This window comes from Sinohyriopsis cumingii, chromosome 8 (assembly GCF_028554795.1).
Source record: "Sinohyriopsis cumingii isolate HCF-2022 chromosome 8, ASM2855479v2, whole genome shotgun sequence".
NCBI classification, from domain to species: domain Eukaryota; kingdom Metazoa; phylum Mollusca; class Bivalvia; order Unionida; family Unionidae; genus Sinohyriopsis; species Sinohyriopsis cumingii.
In genome coordinates, this window is record NC_142968.1 from 25,645,016 (window position 1) to 25,665,275 (window position 20,260).

A 20,260-nucleotide genomic window follows, 5' to 3' on the forward strand; every position below is an offset into this window, starting at 1 on the left:
TATTGGCAATTGAAAGTCTATCTCTTTTCGAGAGAAGTGGGTGGCCCTGAAAAGGGCCTTTGGTTTTTGGTGTAGGGGTGAGTTTAAGCAATCAACTTTAACTGTCTTAAGCCTTTGCCACGGCCGAGACCTACTTCTGGACTGCGTACTGTTGATGATGATGATTTGGTTGAAATCACTAAGGGTGGTACGGTAGGCTTAGTCACAGGGTTGACGTGTTTAGCTCGGGAAGGTCGTATTCTCTTCGGTCGTAATAAAGAAGTCTGATACATTTGTTTCAGACTTCTTAACTCCGATAAAATGTCCAACAGTACCGTGACCGTTTGATTTTCACCCTCTCGTTTCTTTGCTGCTACTTCTTCTTCTTCTTGTTTTTTCTTACATCTTCTTCTTGCTGCTGTTGCTGTAGGAGAAAAGCTTGTTCCGCTTCCTTTTGTCGTTGTATAAATTTCTCCAATTCTTCTTTCTGTCTCTGTCTAAAATTCTCCACTTGCGGTAATGAAGGTGACGAAGGTTCCGGAACAAATTCTTGCGAGGTAAGAAAATCCACAAAATCCCAATTTACCTCTTCTGAAAGTAAGTCCGGGTTCCCTTGGTCGGTATCCACTGCTGGTGCACCCCAATGGATCGTTTTCTGAGTTTCCGTCATGTTGAATCACTGTCTCGCATCGATTGACTGCACACAGGCGCTAGCGAATCTATATAGACCACGTGACGTCACAGACTGTTCTCTTCGGATTGGATGCGGACTAACTGAATTTTGTAACGCGTGTTTGGATTGGTCAATGAACTCAATCCATTTCAATCCTTCCTACCCCTATAAATAAGCGCAGTTCACTGCATTGATTCACCTGTTCTCGGTGCCTCAAGATGTGGACCACAGTCGAATCATCCACCCTTGTTTCTTCAATGATGTTTAGGACGGACATGCTAATGTATGTCCGATCCAAGTGGACAGTTGTCCACAAGTCAGACACCAGTCTGTGGATACGAAGAGTGTACGTGGAGAGACAAGGTTGCCTCAAGAGGACACTGATTTTTGGCCCTCGAGTAAGACGCAGCTTGAGGACAAGAAGATGCCGCAGATGCCCTTTATGTTAAGGGCATATTAACATAAACCCAAAGGCCCTTTTCAGGGCCACTCATAGGTCTCGAAAAGAGATTGACTTTCCATTGCCAACCCTCTTTTTTTTTTAAAAAAAAACAAAACAAAAAAAACAAATCCCATGTTAATTTCCCCTTGTCCCTAGAATGGATATTTTTTTTTCTCCCATGTTCAATTACCCTTGTCCCTAGAATGGATATTTTTTCTCCCACGTTCAATTCCCCTTGTCCCTAGAATGGATATTTTTTTCTCCCATGTTAAATTCCCTTGTCCCCAGAGTGGATATTTTTTGTTCCCATGTTAAATTTTCCATAGTCCCCAGAGTGGATATTGCCTTTTTAACATGGAACTCCCCTAGTCCCTAGGGTGTCCCCCTTCACTACTCATAGTCGCCCGCACACAGTAACGTGCTAACGGGAAGAAGAAGGGAGAAGGGAGGTTTCCCCTGGCGCCAGAATTCCCTAGGCACTAAAAGCACGGGCGCCATAGGTTTTTGTGTGCCAAAATCCCTTTGGGAGCATCATCGTCTCCCCGGGCGTCATTTATCCCCAGTATGCCAATGCCCGCAAGACCCTTGTTTTCACCTCTAAACATGTTTTGACCTACGTCCTTAACACTCAATAGCTGACCACTACATGTACCCCGCCCCAATATATATGCGGGCGTTCTTGCTTTTGTGTCTAGAAATGGTAACGCTGCAACGAAAAACCACAAACTACAGAAGGCCCTTAAGTATATATAATTTTCAATCTAACTTGTCTTTATTTAGCTGCCATTTTCGCAATTTTTAAATTGTGTGATATATGCAATATCACACTGCTCATAGATGATAAAAACGTTTTTTTTCGTTTTTTATTTTACCTCGAAAAACGCGTTTTTTTACGTTTTTTTATTTTTTTGCGTTTTTTATATGACTTCATTCACACGAAAAAGTGAAACCATATGCAGTGCAAGAGAGTGCGAGATGTAGTGTTTGTGCATGCAAATCTTCGCCTAAAGGAAAAGCTGGACAATATAAATTATATGGAAGAAACCATAGAGTGGTCAGGTCAGTCAGATGGTGATAACGACATTGAGTGAAAAAAAATTCAATGTTATCTGGACTACGGTTTAAAACTTTTGACATTTTTTCATATTTGTATCTCTGAAACTTTAAAACTGGTATGTAGCGTGTAAATAAGTAAAATATTGATTTTGTGTTGCCTAAAAACTACTGGAACGTTTTTATTTATTTATTTATTGAGAAAAAAATGCGTTTTTTTACGTTTTTTATTTTAATTTTAACGTTTTTAACATATATGACACTGCTGTCATGTACCTTAACTGGGAAAGACTTTGAACGGTCGCGTCTATGCAGTTTACGCAAAGCTATTTACACTGCGAACCAGACTAATTTTTGCAACTGATCTTCGTTTCCATATTTGCAAGTCATTGTTGTTAAAACTCCTTCACCACCGGTAAAAATTGAAATTTTCTGATCAACACCGAGTGAATCTCGAGGGTGAAATTTGAAAACTGTAAAAAAACAATGAAGTTTTTCCGTTATTAACTCAGAACAAGAAATAAAAGTTATTAAGTATTGAAAGAAGACATTTGTCGTTTTGTTCTGCAGTGTTTTGTACACAATAAATCCGCATCATAATGCGTTCTTAATACAAGATAACAAAGCATACACTAAACAAAACATCAAAGTGTAAGGTGGGATTTGATCTCGGATATTTTGCGTCATCGATGTAATGCAATGGGATGATTTTCGTGTCAGAATTTGATCAAAATAAGGTTGTGGTGCTGACCCCTCTCGAAGAAACTAACGAGAATATATCTTGTTGTGTTGATATCAAACGCTATAACAGGCCACCAGTATATCTGGTACCGAAAACCCAGTGAAAAACCACAGATCCACAAGAAACTAAGGGTAAGCTTTCACAGATACCCATGTTGGCCGATCCTGAGACTCGAACCCACTTAAGTAAGATGTCAATGGTCTGTAAAGGCAAGCGCCTTAGATCAGTTGATCAATCGGGGGACCAGCTATAAAGGAGTAAAACCATGACAAGGTTAATGCCAATAATTACAAAAAAGGGGAACTACAAAGCAGACATTTAGCATAAATAAATTCTCTACTCAGATAGATGGTGAGCTTACATTTAGTTGTCAAGTTTAGAATATACAAATATAACAAACTGTCTTGAAATATTTTATTACTTAATATGAATCAACAATTGCTACATTCAATGTAACAATTCTGTGAAATGTATCAACATGAAAATAATGAAATCTATTGAAACGGATAACAACTATAAAAAACATGGATATCTGTAAACACGAGATTTATGAAAAGTATATTAAAAAAATGTGTTGTGTATTGTTTCTTACTGGAACTGTCACCCGAATAAATAGCATACACTGCAATAAAAATGTGTGCTATTCACACAGAATGATGGTAACCATCGTGTCATTAACATCTGTACAATACCACCTACTTGCTTTCAAGTCGAGACCAACTGCAAATAACACAGATCCCAATATGCCGTCGCATAATATATATATATATATGGTATGCATTGCATATACAAGGAATCAAACCACATGAAGTCGCGCCACAATCTATTACAACAAAATTCAACTTTTTATAATGATTGCTTTTTCCTATATGATAGGTAAAGAGAGAATTCAGAATGGATGAATGAAATGTTAAATTGGGGTCTGAAAGATATATTTTCATTTAAAACTCACCTTAGCAGCAAATTTATGAACCATGATATATGTGGAGGTTAAAGACGTAAAATCTGAATTGGCATAGAAGAACACTTAATTACTTTTGAATATAATTTGTACTCAAGCTTCAAAGTCATAAACTGAACAACTCTGTATATAAGTGGAAATTATGAAAATGAACGAAATATCCAATGTCAAAACTACTAAAATTTTAAAGAATTTCATGGAGTTCAATACATTTAATTCTGGATCATAGTGACGTAAATCTGAGTCTAAAGAAATGCCATCCCTGTTTGAAAATTATTTTGATCAAACGAAAAACAAATTGAGTAAAACTTATATAATCACACTACTTACAATGTAAAAACTAAAGATCAAAATATTTTAAATAAAAAACAAAGTAAGATAAAAGAATTTTGACAACAATAAACTTCCTAATTATAATTTTTTCATGCCAGAGACAAGTTGTTTGCTTTTTGTGTCTTGTACTTTCTTTATTGTCCCACTATAATAAATTTTGGGGGAAAATAGCATGATATTACAGCTTACCCAAGAAGATGTAATGCAAATATTCAGACAGGTCCTGAAAACTGTATCACCTTTTCTTTCAAACAAAATAAAATGACAAGTGGCACAACTTGCATAGCTTTGATTCAAAACTTCTTCACCTTTGAAAATGTTTATTACTAGCATCAAACCTAAGTGCACTTGAACACACAGGTATCAAAATTTCAAGTATAAACATTTGCTGAAATCCAATACAAAAAAGAGAAAGGTATACATCATACAGAGTTGTTGTCCTCATTTTAATTCTTAAATTTGGGGCATTCCTCATTTAATGATGATAATATATATAAATGAAACAATTTTGCTATTTTAAATGATTACATTTTTATAACACTAATTTATTTATATTAAAATTTAAATGTGCATATGATCTATTTTAAAATATATTGCTAACATATACCACTAATCATAACTAAATAAAACTTATAATTTTTATCACTTCATTGAAAAACAAATAGGAACAGATAGAATTTTTAAAAATCTGTCTAAAAAGTCATACATCAAGGGCTGCTTCAAATTTCAAATTGATAAGCAAACTAGCAGCAAGATACCATTCGGATGTGCAACAATATGTAAGGATGTATACATCACATATTTACTAAGGATGTATACAGCACATATTTATTAAAGGAATTACTTAGTAAAGAAATGATTGCATTTATTGATAAACTGAGAGAAAAAAGAAAAGTAAACTGACCATTAGAAATTAGAATGACATTATATGGCAGAAATAACACAAAGGCAGCATTGTAGAGATTAATTCTATTGAAGAATTCAACATTTGTTTGCAAGAGAAAACCTGTAGAAAAAATGCTTTCTAATATTTCAAAATTAAATCAAAATAAAAACCTATGCTCACATACAATTAGCCTTATATTTGAGGATTTGAGAACATTTACAGTGGTTTGACTGTTCATAAAAAAGTTTTACCAAACATATCAACTTAGCTGATTAAAATAGATATTTGTGATGGTAAAACCACCAAAATGTCATCAAATCCTTAAACATAAGATTGTTGTCCCCATTAACATGCTCAAATTATTAAACATATGACTGTTATCCCCATTAACATGCTTAAATTCTAAAACATGACTGTTATCCCCAATAATATCCTCAAATTCTTGAACACAAGACTGTGATTTCCAATAATACCCTCAAATCCTAAAAAATAATAATGTTATTCTCAAATCATCAAACAAAAGGCAGTTATCTCCATTAATATCATAAAATTCTTAAACGTAGGACTGTTATCCCCAATAATATCCTCAAATCCTTAAACATAAGATTGTTATCATCAATAATATCCTCAAGTCCTTCAACATAAGACTAAGCCCTTTCATTCTTACACACATTGGAAAACTGACTAAAAATAACGGAAAGTGTACATCTTTGTGACACCATGCCACTGGAAGACTTATGATGTCACATGGGGTTAAAATTTCTGACAGTGTGCTGTGGATTTTACTGCAGAAAATTCAGACATAACTCTAATTGGAAAACATGTTGTATTTGCAAGTGTGCTAAAATATTTATTTATAGAAAATGGTTCAGCTCTGATATCTTATGGTACAGAAAGCATGCTATATCATCAAGTAAAAAACTAACTTTGGAAAAGAAACTGTGTACAATGAGATCAAATTCAACTGAAAACCAAGAATTTTCTCGATGTGATTACTTCAGAACATTTTGTGTTTCGAAGTGCTGTATGAACATCTACTGTAGAGTTTTCATTCTAAATATTTCATATAGCTATTTCCAAACAGAATATATTAAATAGATCCTAATTTTATTATAAACTGCTGCAGTTAAGATTTTAAACTGAATCCAGTCAAATGAAACAAACTTATAAGTACATGTTTCAATATACCAGACTAAATCAGGGGTTGGCAACCTATGGCACACATGCCAAAAGGCGGTACGTCAAGAGGTTTTGTGTGGCACGCGAAGGGTAGCCAAAAATCTTGATTTTAATAGTGTTACTCTTGTACTGGTGGCACTCGCTCGTTCATTTTGTAATTAATCCAGAAAAAAAGTGGCACGCTAGACAAATTAGGTTGCTGACCCCATGTCTAAATTAAATAAATCATTTGGATAAATGATATTACAACTTTACTAGGTCCAATACTATTTATAGATTAGTTCTTATACATAATCACACAATTTTCTTGGTTTCCAGTATTACATTAGGCACTGAAGAAAGGCAGAGACAAGTGGTTTTTAAAAAATCAACTAAAAGACCTCCCCCACCCACTAAGAACTCTCAACATGGCATAGAAATCCACCGAATGCATGATTTTTGTATGAACCATACATATTAAGTTCCAGTGACCTATTAAAAAAAATTCTTTAGATGTCTGAGCCATGATCAAGTATCATGTTCATGCTAAGTAAATATAAAGTAGTCATGATAATCTTACTTTCAAAAACATGAAAATTATTTTGATGTGATGAATGAAATAACATGATTTTAATAAAATCTAGAAATTTTTTGATACCACTATAATGAAGATGGCACAATGGTGAAATATACATCCCAAACATGTGAAGAATTATATAGCTAGAAGATATGTAATGAAGAAAGTTTATTCAAGATGAGAGTAAATTTAGAATGTCTTGCTTATGTGTGAATTTTTTTAATTGAAAAACTAATTCATACTTTTTCTATCCAGAGCCCTGAAACATAGAGATTTGTATGGAATGATCTCATGAAATTCATGAGTCTGCATGATCTCATATGACATCACATTTGTACAATAATGACATAATGCAAGAAAAATAGCTTATGACTAATGACATACATACAATATTGCCATACAACAAAAATATCAATTTATACTATGTACAACATATAATAAAGTAATACAATGTAAAAATCAGTCCTTTCATAAAGTACCATATGCAATTGTTTATAAAAATGAGTCCAACTGCAAACTGCACCAACCCAGACCTGCCATCACATAAAGCTCCAGCAGATCTGAGTTTGTGCAGTTTGTTATGAGTAATTTGAAGAATGAACAAAATATATCATGATCTGCAGGAACATTATGTGACAATGGATTAGGGTCTTTGTTGCTTGCAATTTGACTCAATTTATAAGTGAGTATAAATGGTAATGATCATCTAAGTTGTACATCCTTTTACTTACAGATGCAAATTAATAATTTCATCAAACTGCATCAAACTAGAGGAATGGTGAGGAATTTTGCTCTGCCTCTTACTTCTACCCCCAAGACACTATCAAGATTATGGAAAAGAAAAGTGCACAAATCATCTGGAAATAGTGATAGTGTCTGGTCAATATGCATATCTTCTGATAATGATCAAAGTGATCCACTAAAAACTGAGAATCTTGCATTCAGCCAATGTGGGTATGTGAGAAAGCTTGCAAGTAACTTCTTGTGAGTCGGTGGTTCTTTCCAGGGTTTTCCTGGGTTCTTCCTCCACAATTAATACTGGCCGCCATGTACAGCCTATAATGTGCTGAAAAATGGAATTAAACCCCACAACAACAACAACAACAACAACAAAAATGGGGAATAGTTTTATTCACAAAGTTCTGTTCTATACTGCATCCAGCTGTAAGTTAAAAAGGGCAATAATTCTAGGGAGCACAAAGATTTGTTAATATGTGCATTTTTAGATGACTGGGATAATATATACAAAGTTCTGCTGTGATCCATTAAAAGCTGAAAGCCAGTCGCATTCACAAGATTGTCTAAAACTGCATTCAGCTGAAGGACAAAAAGGGAAATAACTCTAATAAAAACTGCAAGAATATACTTTATTGATGATGTCTGTAACAGGTACAAAGATTTATGGTAAACTATTGAAAACAGACTAGCTGCACTCATAATATTCTGTCATATGACTACATCAGGCTCAACTAAATAAAGGTCATTTACTCTAACACAATTCACAAGAGTGCAGTGATTTGTTATGCAAACCTTCAGATGATGACCATAAACATTGTTTCATGGACAGCCACTTAAAACAGTATGACTACTTGCATTCACAACTGTCTGTTATGGTGGCGCTCTACAGTTGCGTATTTTGCAATGGGTTAGAATTTCAAAGAAAAAGAATTTCCCCAGTTGTCCTCACTGGTTATACTGGCTATTTAAAAAAGACATTGTATATCTTAGGCATTGTTCAAAGAACCTTTGATTCCTTTTATTTTGGTGCATGATTGATGAGTAATAAATTATACACCTTGGCCTTACTCCAGATGTGCACCTTTCAGAAAACTGCCAGCTCCAAATGGTCATTTTCACTTGCTGGACTAATTCAGGCTTATTTTTTCAGCACAAGGAAGCAGTTATTTTAGTTAGCAGTGTGCTTTGATCATGTACAATTTCCATAAAAAAAAACAATATCCAAAGAAACGTTAGCCACATTATATCAAAGTTGCATATAGGTATGCCAACATTCTCTCCACCATGCATGTTTCAAATGCAAACAACTTCACCTTACATACATCACTCTCTTAAAAGTACATAATACTGCATGCAGCTGTAAGACAAAAAGGACAGTAACTCTTGCAAATCTTGCAATAGCAAAGTGATCAGATGATTGTTCTTGTTATAGGGTTCAAAGCCATTTTTCAGCAAAAGATAGGCTATACATGGCAGCCAGTATAACTGGTGGAGGAAGAACCCTGCCCTGGAAAAGCCCCGGGAAGAACCACCGACCCACGAGAAGCTACTGGCAATCTTTCTCACGTACCCACAAAAGCCGAGCCTGAGACTTGAACCCACGCAGACAGAGGTGTGATGGCAGTGATCCGGAATGGTGAGTGCTTTAGACCACTCAGCCACTTGGGGCCCCTGATCAGATGATATGCTCCTCTTCAGGTGATGGTCAAAATAATTACTGAATTTTTGCCAATTCCCCCAAAAATGCAGGAATTCACAAAATGGAGTGATGTCTGAAAGACTGTACAGAAGAAAACAAGGATTCCAATATACCATTTCCTCTAGAGCAGAGGATACAAAATGATGCTTTCTTCAGTAATCTATATCCAATAAAAGACAATTCCTTCAAAAGTACTTTGCAATCTTGAGAGCAACATTGTGTGTGCATGTGTGTGTGTGAATGAAAGAGGGAGAGAGAGAGAGATATATGTAGAGACAGTGTTCAGCATGTCCATTGCCAAAAAAGAAAGAACACTCTTTAAAAAAATCTTAATTACCATGTATACTCACTTACAAGTCGAGTCCAACTGCAAACTACATAGTCCCTGATCAGATCATGATACATGGTGTTTTTGTTCAATCTACTGATTATTCCTAACAAACCGCATAGACCCAGATCTGTTGGTGCAGATCTATGTCTGTGTAGTTCGCAGTTGAACTTGACTTAGAAATGAGAATATATGGTACTTTTCACTGGTTCTGTATGCTCCAACAACCATATAATCTATAATCTTGACCGTCTTACACGATATATACATGTACGTAAAAAAAACTGTGACCTTGAAAAGCATACTCTGGCAGTATGGTGAAACCATGTGCTAGGTAAAGTGACTTGTATCCAGTAGAAAACCATTTCCTGTGAAGAAAAAACCCCAAACAAAACATGTCCATTCCTCACAGACACTAAAATTGAGATATTCTACCAGGTATTTTTGCTGTAAGGCTTTCTTTGGCTTCATTTTCCAATCGTTAAGTTTAAGTGAAAATTAGCACATTCATAATTTTTCTGACTGCAATGCTCTAGTGTATTCTTTAAAGGTATTCTTGAATTTGCCATAATAAAGAGAAAAAAATGAAAGACACATCAACAATAATCTAATTCTCCATATACTGTATATACTCGCTTGTAAGACAAGTCCAACTGTAAACAGTAAAAGACCCAGATCTGCTGTCAGATAATGTGCCAGCAGATCTGCTTTTGTTCAATTTGTAATAAGTAATCAGTAGAAAAGCAGGCACATGCTGATATGGCAGAACTGAATCTTTGATGTTTGCAATCTGACTTGACTTTATAAGCAAGTACTATGGTGTTTCCATCTTCTGAAAATACCTAATACATGTTACTTGTAAAGTCTGTAAAAAAATTAAAATGCGATAAAAAGTTCAATATAATGCTGGTAAAAATCATGCTCAAGGGCATCTTACAAATGTACTTAGTAATAGCTGTTAAAGCACTCTTTTCTTTAAGTCAAAACTTCTTCACTTGAAAACACAAAATGTTGAAACTTTTTAGAGTGTTCAGGTTAATATTTGTAGCAGCACACCAATGAACTGAGTTTGAATTTTTGCACATTTCAGATGCATAGCATCATTTACTGCAAAGTGAATGAATTTAAAACTATCATTCCAAGTCAGAATGCTGAACCAGTCAAACCATTGAAATGGAACATCTGTATTATGGTTACTATACATGTTCTTTACATTAGGCTACTTAACCAGTCAAACCAATGAAAGGAACTACACAAAAGAAACAACTGTATTCTATGATGTGCACTGTACATGTATGTATGTATGTATGTAGGTAACAAATCATCGCTAATCTGTACAACATTCATTCAAACAAGCTGATTCAGTTCCTACAATTTATTTTGTACATTGATAGGTCAGGCTAAAACAATGACTAATTGGATAATATTGCACTGACTAAACTACATGTGTAGACCAATGACCACACCATATGAAATAGTCCTATTTTATAGGTAGGCAGACATGATACTATACAAAACAATTAAGAAGGGCTTACTGGCAAAAAAATCTCAATGAAGAATCCATCTTAAATGATCTTCAAAGAATGTAATAACTGCTCTCAACTTGTACTTAGATTCTACTCTTGCATCAGCACCTTTTTCCCCCCTCTCCCTACTTGTTTAATATCCTGTTTTTCAACCTGGTACAAGACTGTCAAGTAAGAATTCACCTGGGTTCGATCCCTGGCAGAGTCATAACAAAGACTTACTAAAATGGTACTTACAGCTGCCTTGATAGGCGCTCAGCATTAAGAGGTTAGTGTTACGACTGGTCGGCCTGGTGTCAGGATAATGTGATTGGGTGGGACAATATGCTATATGTCTGCGGCATGATGCCCAAGTGCTAACCATCACTAACAAACTGCCAGATTGCAGATACTGTGGCGATATGATTGAAAAATTGTTAAAGCTACATTAAAAATCTAAATCACACACACATCACACATAAAATATTGAATATGGATAATAACAAGTATCAAATAACACTTCTACACAATTTGCTTGACATGTGTACCCTTGTTTGGTAAAAATATCTTGAATGGTTTTAGATTTATACTTTGGAAACAAAATGTTTAAACAGAGTGACATAGTAATAACTATAAACCCTGGTATCTAGTACCACAGTATAAAAATAAAAACAACAACAAAAACTACAAACAAAACAAGCTGTGTAATATACAGCCAAAATGTCTGACAGTGATTTGCCAAATAAGGAAGTCTGCATGTACATAGTATACTGGGAGTGATGGACATGAAGAGTTTTGCTCCAGTAATTAAAGTATAACTGGTAAAAGGATGATGAACAACGGACAAATATGTTGAAATTATTGAAACTGAAGAATGAATAGCAATAGGCACATTTACATTACAGAAGCAAATGTTAGGATAGTAGATGGATGACAGTACATAAACCGATACAAACATTAAAAATACTGAAGAATTCTGAGTTGCAAAAAGTCCATCTTGACCTCTAAACTAAACTTCATAGAGATATACCAGAGTTTTGGAGTTATGCTTGGGATATGAAAGTGTGAATGACAAATGGATGAATACTGTCAAATATTGAAACTGAAGAATTGTGGAGAGCAAAAGGCACAAGTACACCACTAATCTAACTCGCCATCCAATTTCAACAAGAGATCTTAAAATACGCTGGAGGTTTTGGAATCTGAAGTGTAGATAATCATAGCTGCCAACCTTCCAGGCTCACAATTAGTGAAAATAGGGATAAAAAGTCGTGAATTTGGACATGAATTCGTGAAAAATACCATGACAATAACTCCATCCACTCTGACCACCCCGACCGTCAATACTACACTATATCAAGTTCGCAAAATAAAAATAAAACACTACATATATGCAGTAATAGTTATTTATCAAGACATGATACTGTGGCAGACTTGAACTTCCTCAACTGCTTGATCGTAAATTTGTTTTCTAAACAGTTCCGACTTCTTGCCTGCTGGTTGATCTTGGGGACTAAAATTGCTGACAAATTTTCTGCAGCTAAGGAGGCCCTAAAGTCTGTCTTCTTTTTCCTCACTAAAGAAAATACTCTTTCGATGTCACTGTTGCTGTGAGGAATGCACAGGAGCTGCAGCATTTTTGGTTCTTCCATAGGAAAATTTGGAAGCAATTTTCAAGTCCGGGAAAATTTGTCAGAACAATTGTTTAGCATGGTCTCCAGCTGATAAAGGTAGATTGTGTTCGACAAGAAAACTCACAAATAATGCTTCAGCGTTGGTAGCCTGCAGGTCTTCCGCCAATGGTTTAAAATATTCCAGAGCTGAAATCTGTGAATTCTTAATTTTCCCAACTTCTACGTGTTTTTTTGCAACTGGCATTCTTCCTCACATCGTCTCTGCGATGGCACACTGAGTGCAAAAAGCATGAATGAATATCAATGTTTAATGGCAGAATGCATGGCCAATTTTTCATATATTCCAAATGAAACTTCACTTTCTGAGTAATACATTTCTTTTTCCTTGGTGGTGAAGACATTTTCAAGATCTTACATGCGATGCTGAACGGTAACTCAAATCAGTGTTCTGACGCATGCGCAGAGCAAATTTCCAGTTAGGCCCCACTTTCTCTCAAAAGCATTTGTAAAACTACTCTAATACATATAGATTAAAATAGGCTACAATGCTTGCTACCGGGCCAACTGTACTAATTGGCTGTATATCTACTAATATCGTGACCAGCAGTACCGGACCGTTTCGGCAACTGCAAATATCACGACTAGTGCTTAACAGGAAATCAGTTATTTTATTAAAGATTTAAAATAATCGAGGATTGGAAAATTCGTGAATTTTTGGCTTACGGTGTGAATCCGTGAATCGCTGAAAAAGTCATGAAATTCACACCAAATTCGTGATGGTTGGCAGCCATGGATAATGGATGTATGGACAAATAAACAAATGAAAACATTGAAAGTAATGAAACTGAAGTTCTATGAATAGAAAAAGCCACATGGGCACAACTGGTCCAATAAATCTATACAATTTTACAGTTATCTTAAATGGTTTGGAAGTTTTGTCCGGGGAATGAAAGTTTGGATAATGGATGGATGGACAGACAAACAAACAAGAATAAAAAGTTTACTCTTAAGAAATGTGAAGAGGAAAAGGAATAGCTTGATATCTTGAGCAGTTCTGGAGTTATACCTGGGAAATTAAAGTGTGAATGAAAGATGGATGACCAAACAAACTGAAGGAAATATTATAAATACTGATACCATAGAACTGTGAATAGCAATAGACAAGTGTCAAAGAAATACGTTAAATGTCTTCATACTTTTGCTATCAAAACTAAAGTGGTGAAATGTCGATAATAGATGCATGGATGGACAGAAAAAAACAAAACAAAAAACCCATATTTAAACATACCGTATATAGTAGCTTATAAGACAAGTGCAACTGCAAACTGCACAGACCCAGATTTCCCATCACATAATGTGCTGGCACATCTGGGTCTGTGCAGTTTGTGAGGAGTAATCAGTAAAACAAACAATAAAAACCCTGGTCTACAGGGATATTATGCTACAGAAGCTCAGAATCTTTGGTGTTTGCAGTCTGACTCAACTTGTAAACAAGAATATATAGTAAGACTAGTGAACAGCAATGACACAACATCTGACCCAAGTTTTATAGATATCCTTTGAACAGTCTGAAATGTTACTCCATAGAACAAAAATGTTTGTGGATAGATAAACATTTTCATTTTTTATCTCTGGAAAAGAACTGGTGAAAGATGGTACAAGCCCTGCATATATCCAGCATTGTCTGCAATACAGTGTCAGTGTAGTGTTTACTACATATTTACAATGCATCATACAGTATCAGTGCATTTGCTAAAAATTTACAATGTATCTTACAGTATCAGTGTATTGTTTGCTATAAATTTAGATTATATTGTACAGTGTCAGTGCAATGTTTGTTATTAGCTTACAATGTATCATAAATTGTCAGTGTATTATTTGCTATATATTTAAAATGCATCATATTCAGTGAACCATTTGTTATAAATTTACAATGTACCATACATTGTCAGTATACTGTTTGCTATAAATTTACAATGTACCATATAATGCCTGTATTGTTTGCAATCATTTTACAGTGCATCATACAGTGTCAGTGTATTGTTTGCTACAATTTTTATTTTTTAACATTTAAGCACAAATGAAACAGTAAATTAAGTTGGGCTAATCTGATAAATGTAAATGAAGAAACATGCAAGAAAAAATCATTTATTCTTCCTGCAAGTTGTACAAATTTATCCAAGATATTTGCTTCAAAAGTTCTGTTAAGGTGTAGGTATTAAAGATATATCTGTAATATTACAGTAGAACCTGTCTTGAAAGACTACTTCTTGTGCCCAAGAGTTATGGTCTCTGAAGACAGGTGGTCTCTCATAACAGGTTACAATGTTATATAATCAATAAATTTATGCTTTGAGAATATGGTATCTCAAGACAGGAGGTGGTCTCACAAGACAGGTTTTACTGTATTGTAATTACATGTACATGCAAATTTCATTACACAATACACACACACACACACACACACACACACACACACACACACACATATATATATATATATATATATATATATATATATATATATATATATATATATATATATATATATATAATCATAAGTAATTTCTTGCACAAGGCAGCAAGAATGATATAAAAAAGATGTAACAGTAGAAGAAAAGCAACTGCTAGTCTGAATATATGATGGTGCCATTTTGGTTACTTCTGAAAAAAGGATACAATGTTAACGATCTACAACAAGTATTTACAATAATATAGCACAAGTACATAGATAAATGTACAAAAAATACAAACTATCACAGTATATCAGTCTAGTTTTGTCCAACACATGGATCCAATCATGTATAAAATAACTACAACACCATTAACAGCACATAAATTTCTTTGTAAATATACATGAGACTATTATTTGTAACATAAAATATGATCATTTCACTATTCATAATGCAACCTATACTAATTTTAAACTTTGCTGTGTTTATACGTATATTTTATGCAAAATATTATGTACTGTATCATGTCCACAGAGCAGAGAATTTAATTTCTGGGACACATCGAAAAATATGACCATTTATGATTAAAAATCATATGAACAAACATTTTACAGAACACCACCACGTACACAACTCGCCTTCATTATAACATGGTAGTTGATGTCTTTCAATAACTGCAAATTATTATGTGCCAAAACTGTGGTTTGCTTTGGTGCTTTATGGTACAGCAACATAACACACATGGCTTATTTAGTGCCGAGACGATTGGAGTTATGTCCATTGCCCAAGGACACATCATGCTAGCTGATCCCAGCTGGTCAGATGGTAGAATTCAAACTTTCACCCTGTCTTCTCAAGCCTGGCATGCTAACCACTCAGCCACCGCCACTCCACCAAACTGCGATATATTGATATTAGTACTATAAACTGAATGACAGCACAGTGAAAAATGCTTATGCAACAAACTGCTGCATCATGGGCATGATCAAATTATGTAAAATGATAATATTTTAAGAAGGAAAAAAGATACATCATGAAGCTTAATGCCCATTTCTTTGGAAATCATATTGTCATAACACTGATAAATAAATTTAAATAAATTGTTTGATTTTGATCTTCATGTGGTCCATAGTGGTACCATGTCATATCTGGAATTACATCATAATAAGGGATAAAGGTATGCACAAGGAAAGCACACACAGTTCTTTTTTTTAGGACCCTCTTTATCTTAGCAAAAAAAACATCTGACATGCAAAGATGAACATGACTATAAAAAAACTATATTTCTTTTACTACTATATATTTTCACTTCAAATAATTTGTTCTATGCTTTTCATAATTTGTTCATACTCTTTATATTCTCTTCAAAAAAAATACATATGTACCCTCTCAACAAACTGCCACATGTCAAATCAATATTATTTTTTTTAAATTTTAGCTCTGACCTAACCTTTAATCAATAATTATCAATCTCAAAAATGATTTCCTCTACCTTCCTCTATGGGGTGCACATTTAGAAATGCATCTCAATACATATACTACTGTCCAGAAGAAAACAAAAACTTCACAACTGTTAATTTGTAAATGCAGATGATGAAAGTCAGAAGCCCAAAATGCCTTGTAATAAAAATTTTTTTATGACAATAATGTACAAAATGGCTTAGCAGGAGAACAGATTATATGAAAAATCCCAGCTACCATTTATTCTTTCACACTGTGGAAAATAATAAATCTAAGTTTATGAACACTGCCATTTATACTGGCCATACACAAAAGTCTAATATTTACAGAATGTTTGAATGTAACAATATTCTTCCTTCAGATTTTTGTTTGCTGCTACCTTTACTGCAGTAATCATTTCTGTACAGAGCAACAAGTCCTTCCAAGATATACGATCTTTTAACATAGCAGCAAGTCTTCCAAGATATACAATCTCTTAACATAGCAGAAATTCCTTCCAACATACACATCCTCTTAACATAGCATAAAGTCCTTCCAAGATACACATCCTCTTAACATAGCATAAAGTCCTTCCAAGATACACATCCTCTTAACATAGCATAAAGTCCTTCCAAGATACACATCCTCTTAACATAGCACAAAGTCCTTCCAAGATACACAGTCTCTTAGCATAGCAGAGAATCCTTCCAAGATTTACAATCTCTTAACATAGCATCAAGTCTTTCCAAGATATACAATCCAATCTCTTCACACAACAGTAAATCCTTCCAAAATATACAATCTCTTAACATAGCAGCAAGTCCATCAAAGATATACAGTCTCTTCGATATTTCTTTAAATACTTTTTTAATTACTAAAGAAAAATAGAATAATTTAAAACCTTTGGCAAATGAAAGAAGAAAAAAACTTACATCAAAATTTTACTCTAAATACATGAAAAAGAGACTAAAAAGCAAATGACAGAATGAGAGTATGCTCCAAGTTTATATACAGAAATATTTACTCTAAATCCACCAATAAACCTGAAAAATCTGTTTAATCAAGAGATTCATTCCAGGTCTCATAACCACAGTATATCTAGACATCTGTAAAATATATACTGCAAATGTAATAAATCAAAAACATTAAGATGAAATAAAGTTCTGTACATCTGTACATCTACACTGTATAAGATCTGTACTACCCCAGTTTATTACTTGGTAAACCAAAGCTTGAATTTTCAAAGAAACATCACTTTGATTTGTCTGTTGCCGACTTTGCAGGTTGTGAAGATGGGGCCAGCCCACTTCCAAAATTGCCATGACTATCAGATGTACGTGTTGATTCATTATTTAATGCATAAGCCGATCCCAGTTTATCAGTAGCACTGGGTGTAGATGGTGTTGGGTTGCTGTCAGATGATGCTCCTGTACTTGAAGTTGCTTCTGCTAAAGCTTCCACTGCTGCCGACTGTGCCATCATCTTCTGTCGAACTTCTCTAATCTTCAGCTGAAGGCAGCTTTTTGATGGGAAGATGTCTGAATATTTGGCCTGGAAGACTGATGTTGCTTGTGCTGAAACAGAAGACAAAACTTATCACATGCAATTCAAATAGGCGTCTCATCAATTACATACATGCTAGAAAATGTCATCCACTGGTGCATCATCACCTAGAAAACATATGCAATGAAAATTCTGACTACTGATGAGATATTATTTCAAGTTGACAATTCATGCTTGTAACATTGTAAAAATAAGAAATTTTTAAACATTATTCAACATAAAACTTACTGCGAATGCATTTCAATAATAGAACACATTATAACAAATTTTATATCAAATGCACATTATATGCCTGTCTATAACATGAGTGCCATCAATGGTACATTTGCCTGCCTATAATACAAGTGCCATCAATAGCATTTGCCTGCCTATAACACAAGTGCCATCAATAGCATTTGCCTGCCTATAACACTATAACTCAAGTGCCATCAATAGCATATGGCTGCCTATAACATGAGTGCCATCAATAGCATTTGCCTGCCTATAACATAAGTGCCATCAATAGCACATTATATATTTGCCTATAACATGAGTGCCATCAATGGTACATTTGCCTGCCTATAACACAAGTGCCATCAATAGCATATGCCTGCCTATAGCACAAGTGCCATCAATAGCAATTGCCTGCCTATAACATAAGTGCCATCAATAGCACATTATATGCCTGCCTATAACATGAGTGCCATCAATAGCATTTGCCTGCCTATAACATAAGTGCCATCAATAGCATTTGCCTGCCTAATACAAGTGCCATCAATAGCACATTATATGCCTGCCATGTGTTAATCATCTATACAGACACTAATAGAGCATGGTTTAATCTGCAGATTACTCACTAATGGGTCACCATGCCCTGGGCCTTTGGTCAAATATGTGGTCTTGAACTAAAGTTACTATGGAGAAAGCATGATTTTCTTACTACTTACCATGACCATGACTATGAGACTTCAGAATATATAGGTCTCTTTATTACCCTAAGTGCGTCATCAAGAAGTTTGGTCAAAGAACATATTCTAGAGCAATCACTATTCAACAAACCTTTTTTCTCCAAGCCACAATGACACTGATCTCTGACCATTTGACCCCATAATCAAGAGGACTCTTCCATACCTTAAGCGCATGAATTTCACAAACTCAGGTAAAGGTAAGTGGTTAAGATTTAAAGTTATTATTCAAAAATCATTTTCTTCTTTGAGTCATCCCCAAACTTGGATAAAAGTACATGGTGAGAAAATTGATCTGAAATCAATAGGTTTCTTCCTTACCCCAAGTTAAAGCCATCCATAAAATGTGGTTCAGACACAATGACCATTCATGACGAAGAATTGATGTTGTTGTGCATAAGCAATTTTTCTTCTTCCGATAAGGTTTCCTCCTTACTCTATGTGGAAGCTATGCACAAAACTTGGTCCTGATAGAACTAATGTTATTGTTCATTTTTCCTTTTAGTTCTTTAAGCTCTAAAATCCAAAGGCTTCTTTCCTACACCAAGTGCAAGCTATGCAAAAAGCTTAGTACAGGCATGTGTTTTAGAACCAACATTATTGTGAGGGATAATTTTTTTCTTTCAGTCACAATGACCTTGATCTTTCAACCCAATATACATAGAAGTCTTCCATACTTTTTTCAGAGAACTCATTGGCACATGTATTCATGACTAATGTATATGATGAATAGGGTATCAACATCGTTTACTATCGTGCCATCGTGGCATACAGTTCATCTATAATGCATGTAATTCCATTCAAAAATTGCACACAGATTTACAATATTCAATAAATTTTTTCCCATGTGTCTGAATTCAACGTCTATTATACAGCATGAACATAGTATCAACACCATTTACCTGCTGTCTGACATAGTACTGTAGGGGCTTTCAATTAATCCATATATATATATATATATATATATATATATATATATATATATATATATATATATATATTGCATACATATTTAAACTATTCAATAATTTTGTCACACTTTATTATGTGTCTGAATTCAATGGGAAAAATTAACAGCAAAATCAGGTTAAGAAAGACAAAGCATGTGTACAGTTCATTGCGTTCCAGGGTCTATGAACGGTGTCTGTACAA

The 20,260-nt window shown here is 34.5% G+C and overlaps 1 protein-coding gene across 3 annotated transcripts in view; it reads right to left on the reverse strand.

Moving 5' to 3' along the window:
• Nucleotides 1-3,289: 3,289 nt before the first annotated feature.
• The window catches only part of LOC149793168 (protein capicua homolog), a 181,734-nt gene continuing 164,763 nt past the window's right edge, over nucleotides 3,290-20,260 (reverse strand). For all 3 annotated transcript variants that reach the window (XM_089967095.1, XM_089967097.1, XM_089967096.1), the window contains exon 24: nucleotides 3,290-18,175. In XM_089967095.1, coding sequence (XP_089823221.1) covers nucleotides 17,853-18,175 — 323 coding nt within the window. In that variant the 3' untranslated portion in view covers nucleotides 3,290-17,852. The remainder of the gene's footprint in view (nucleotides 18,176-20,260) is intronic.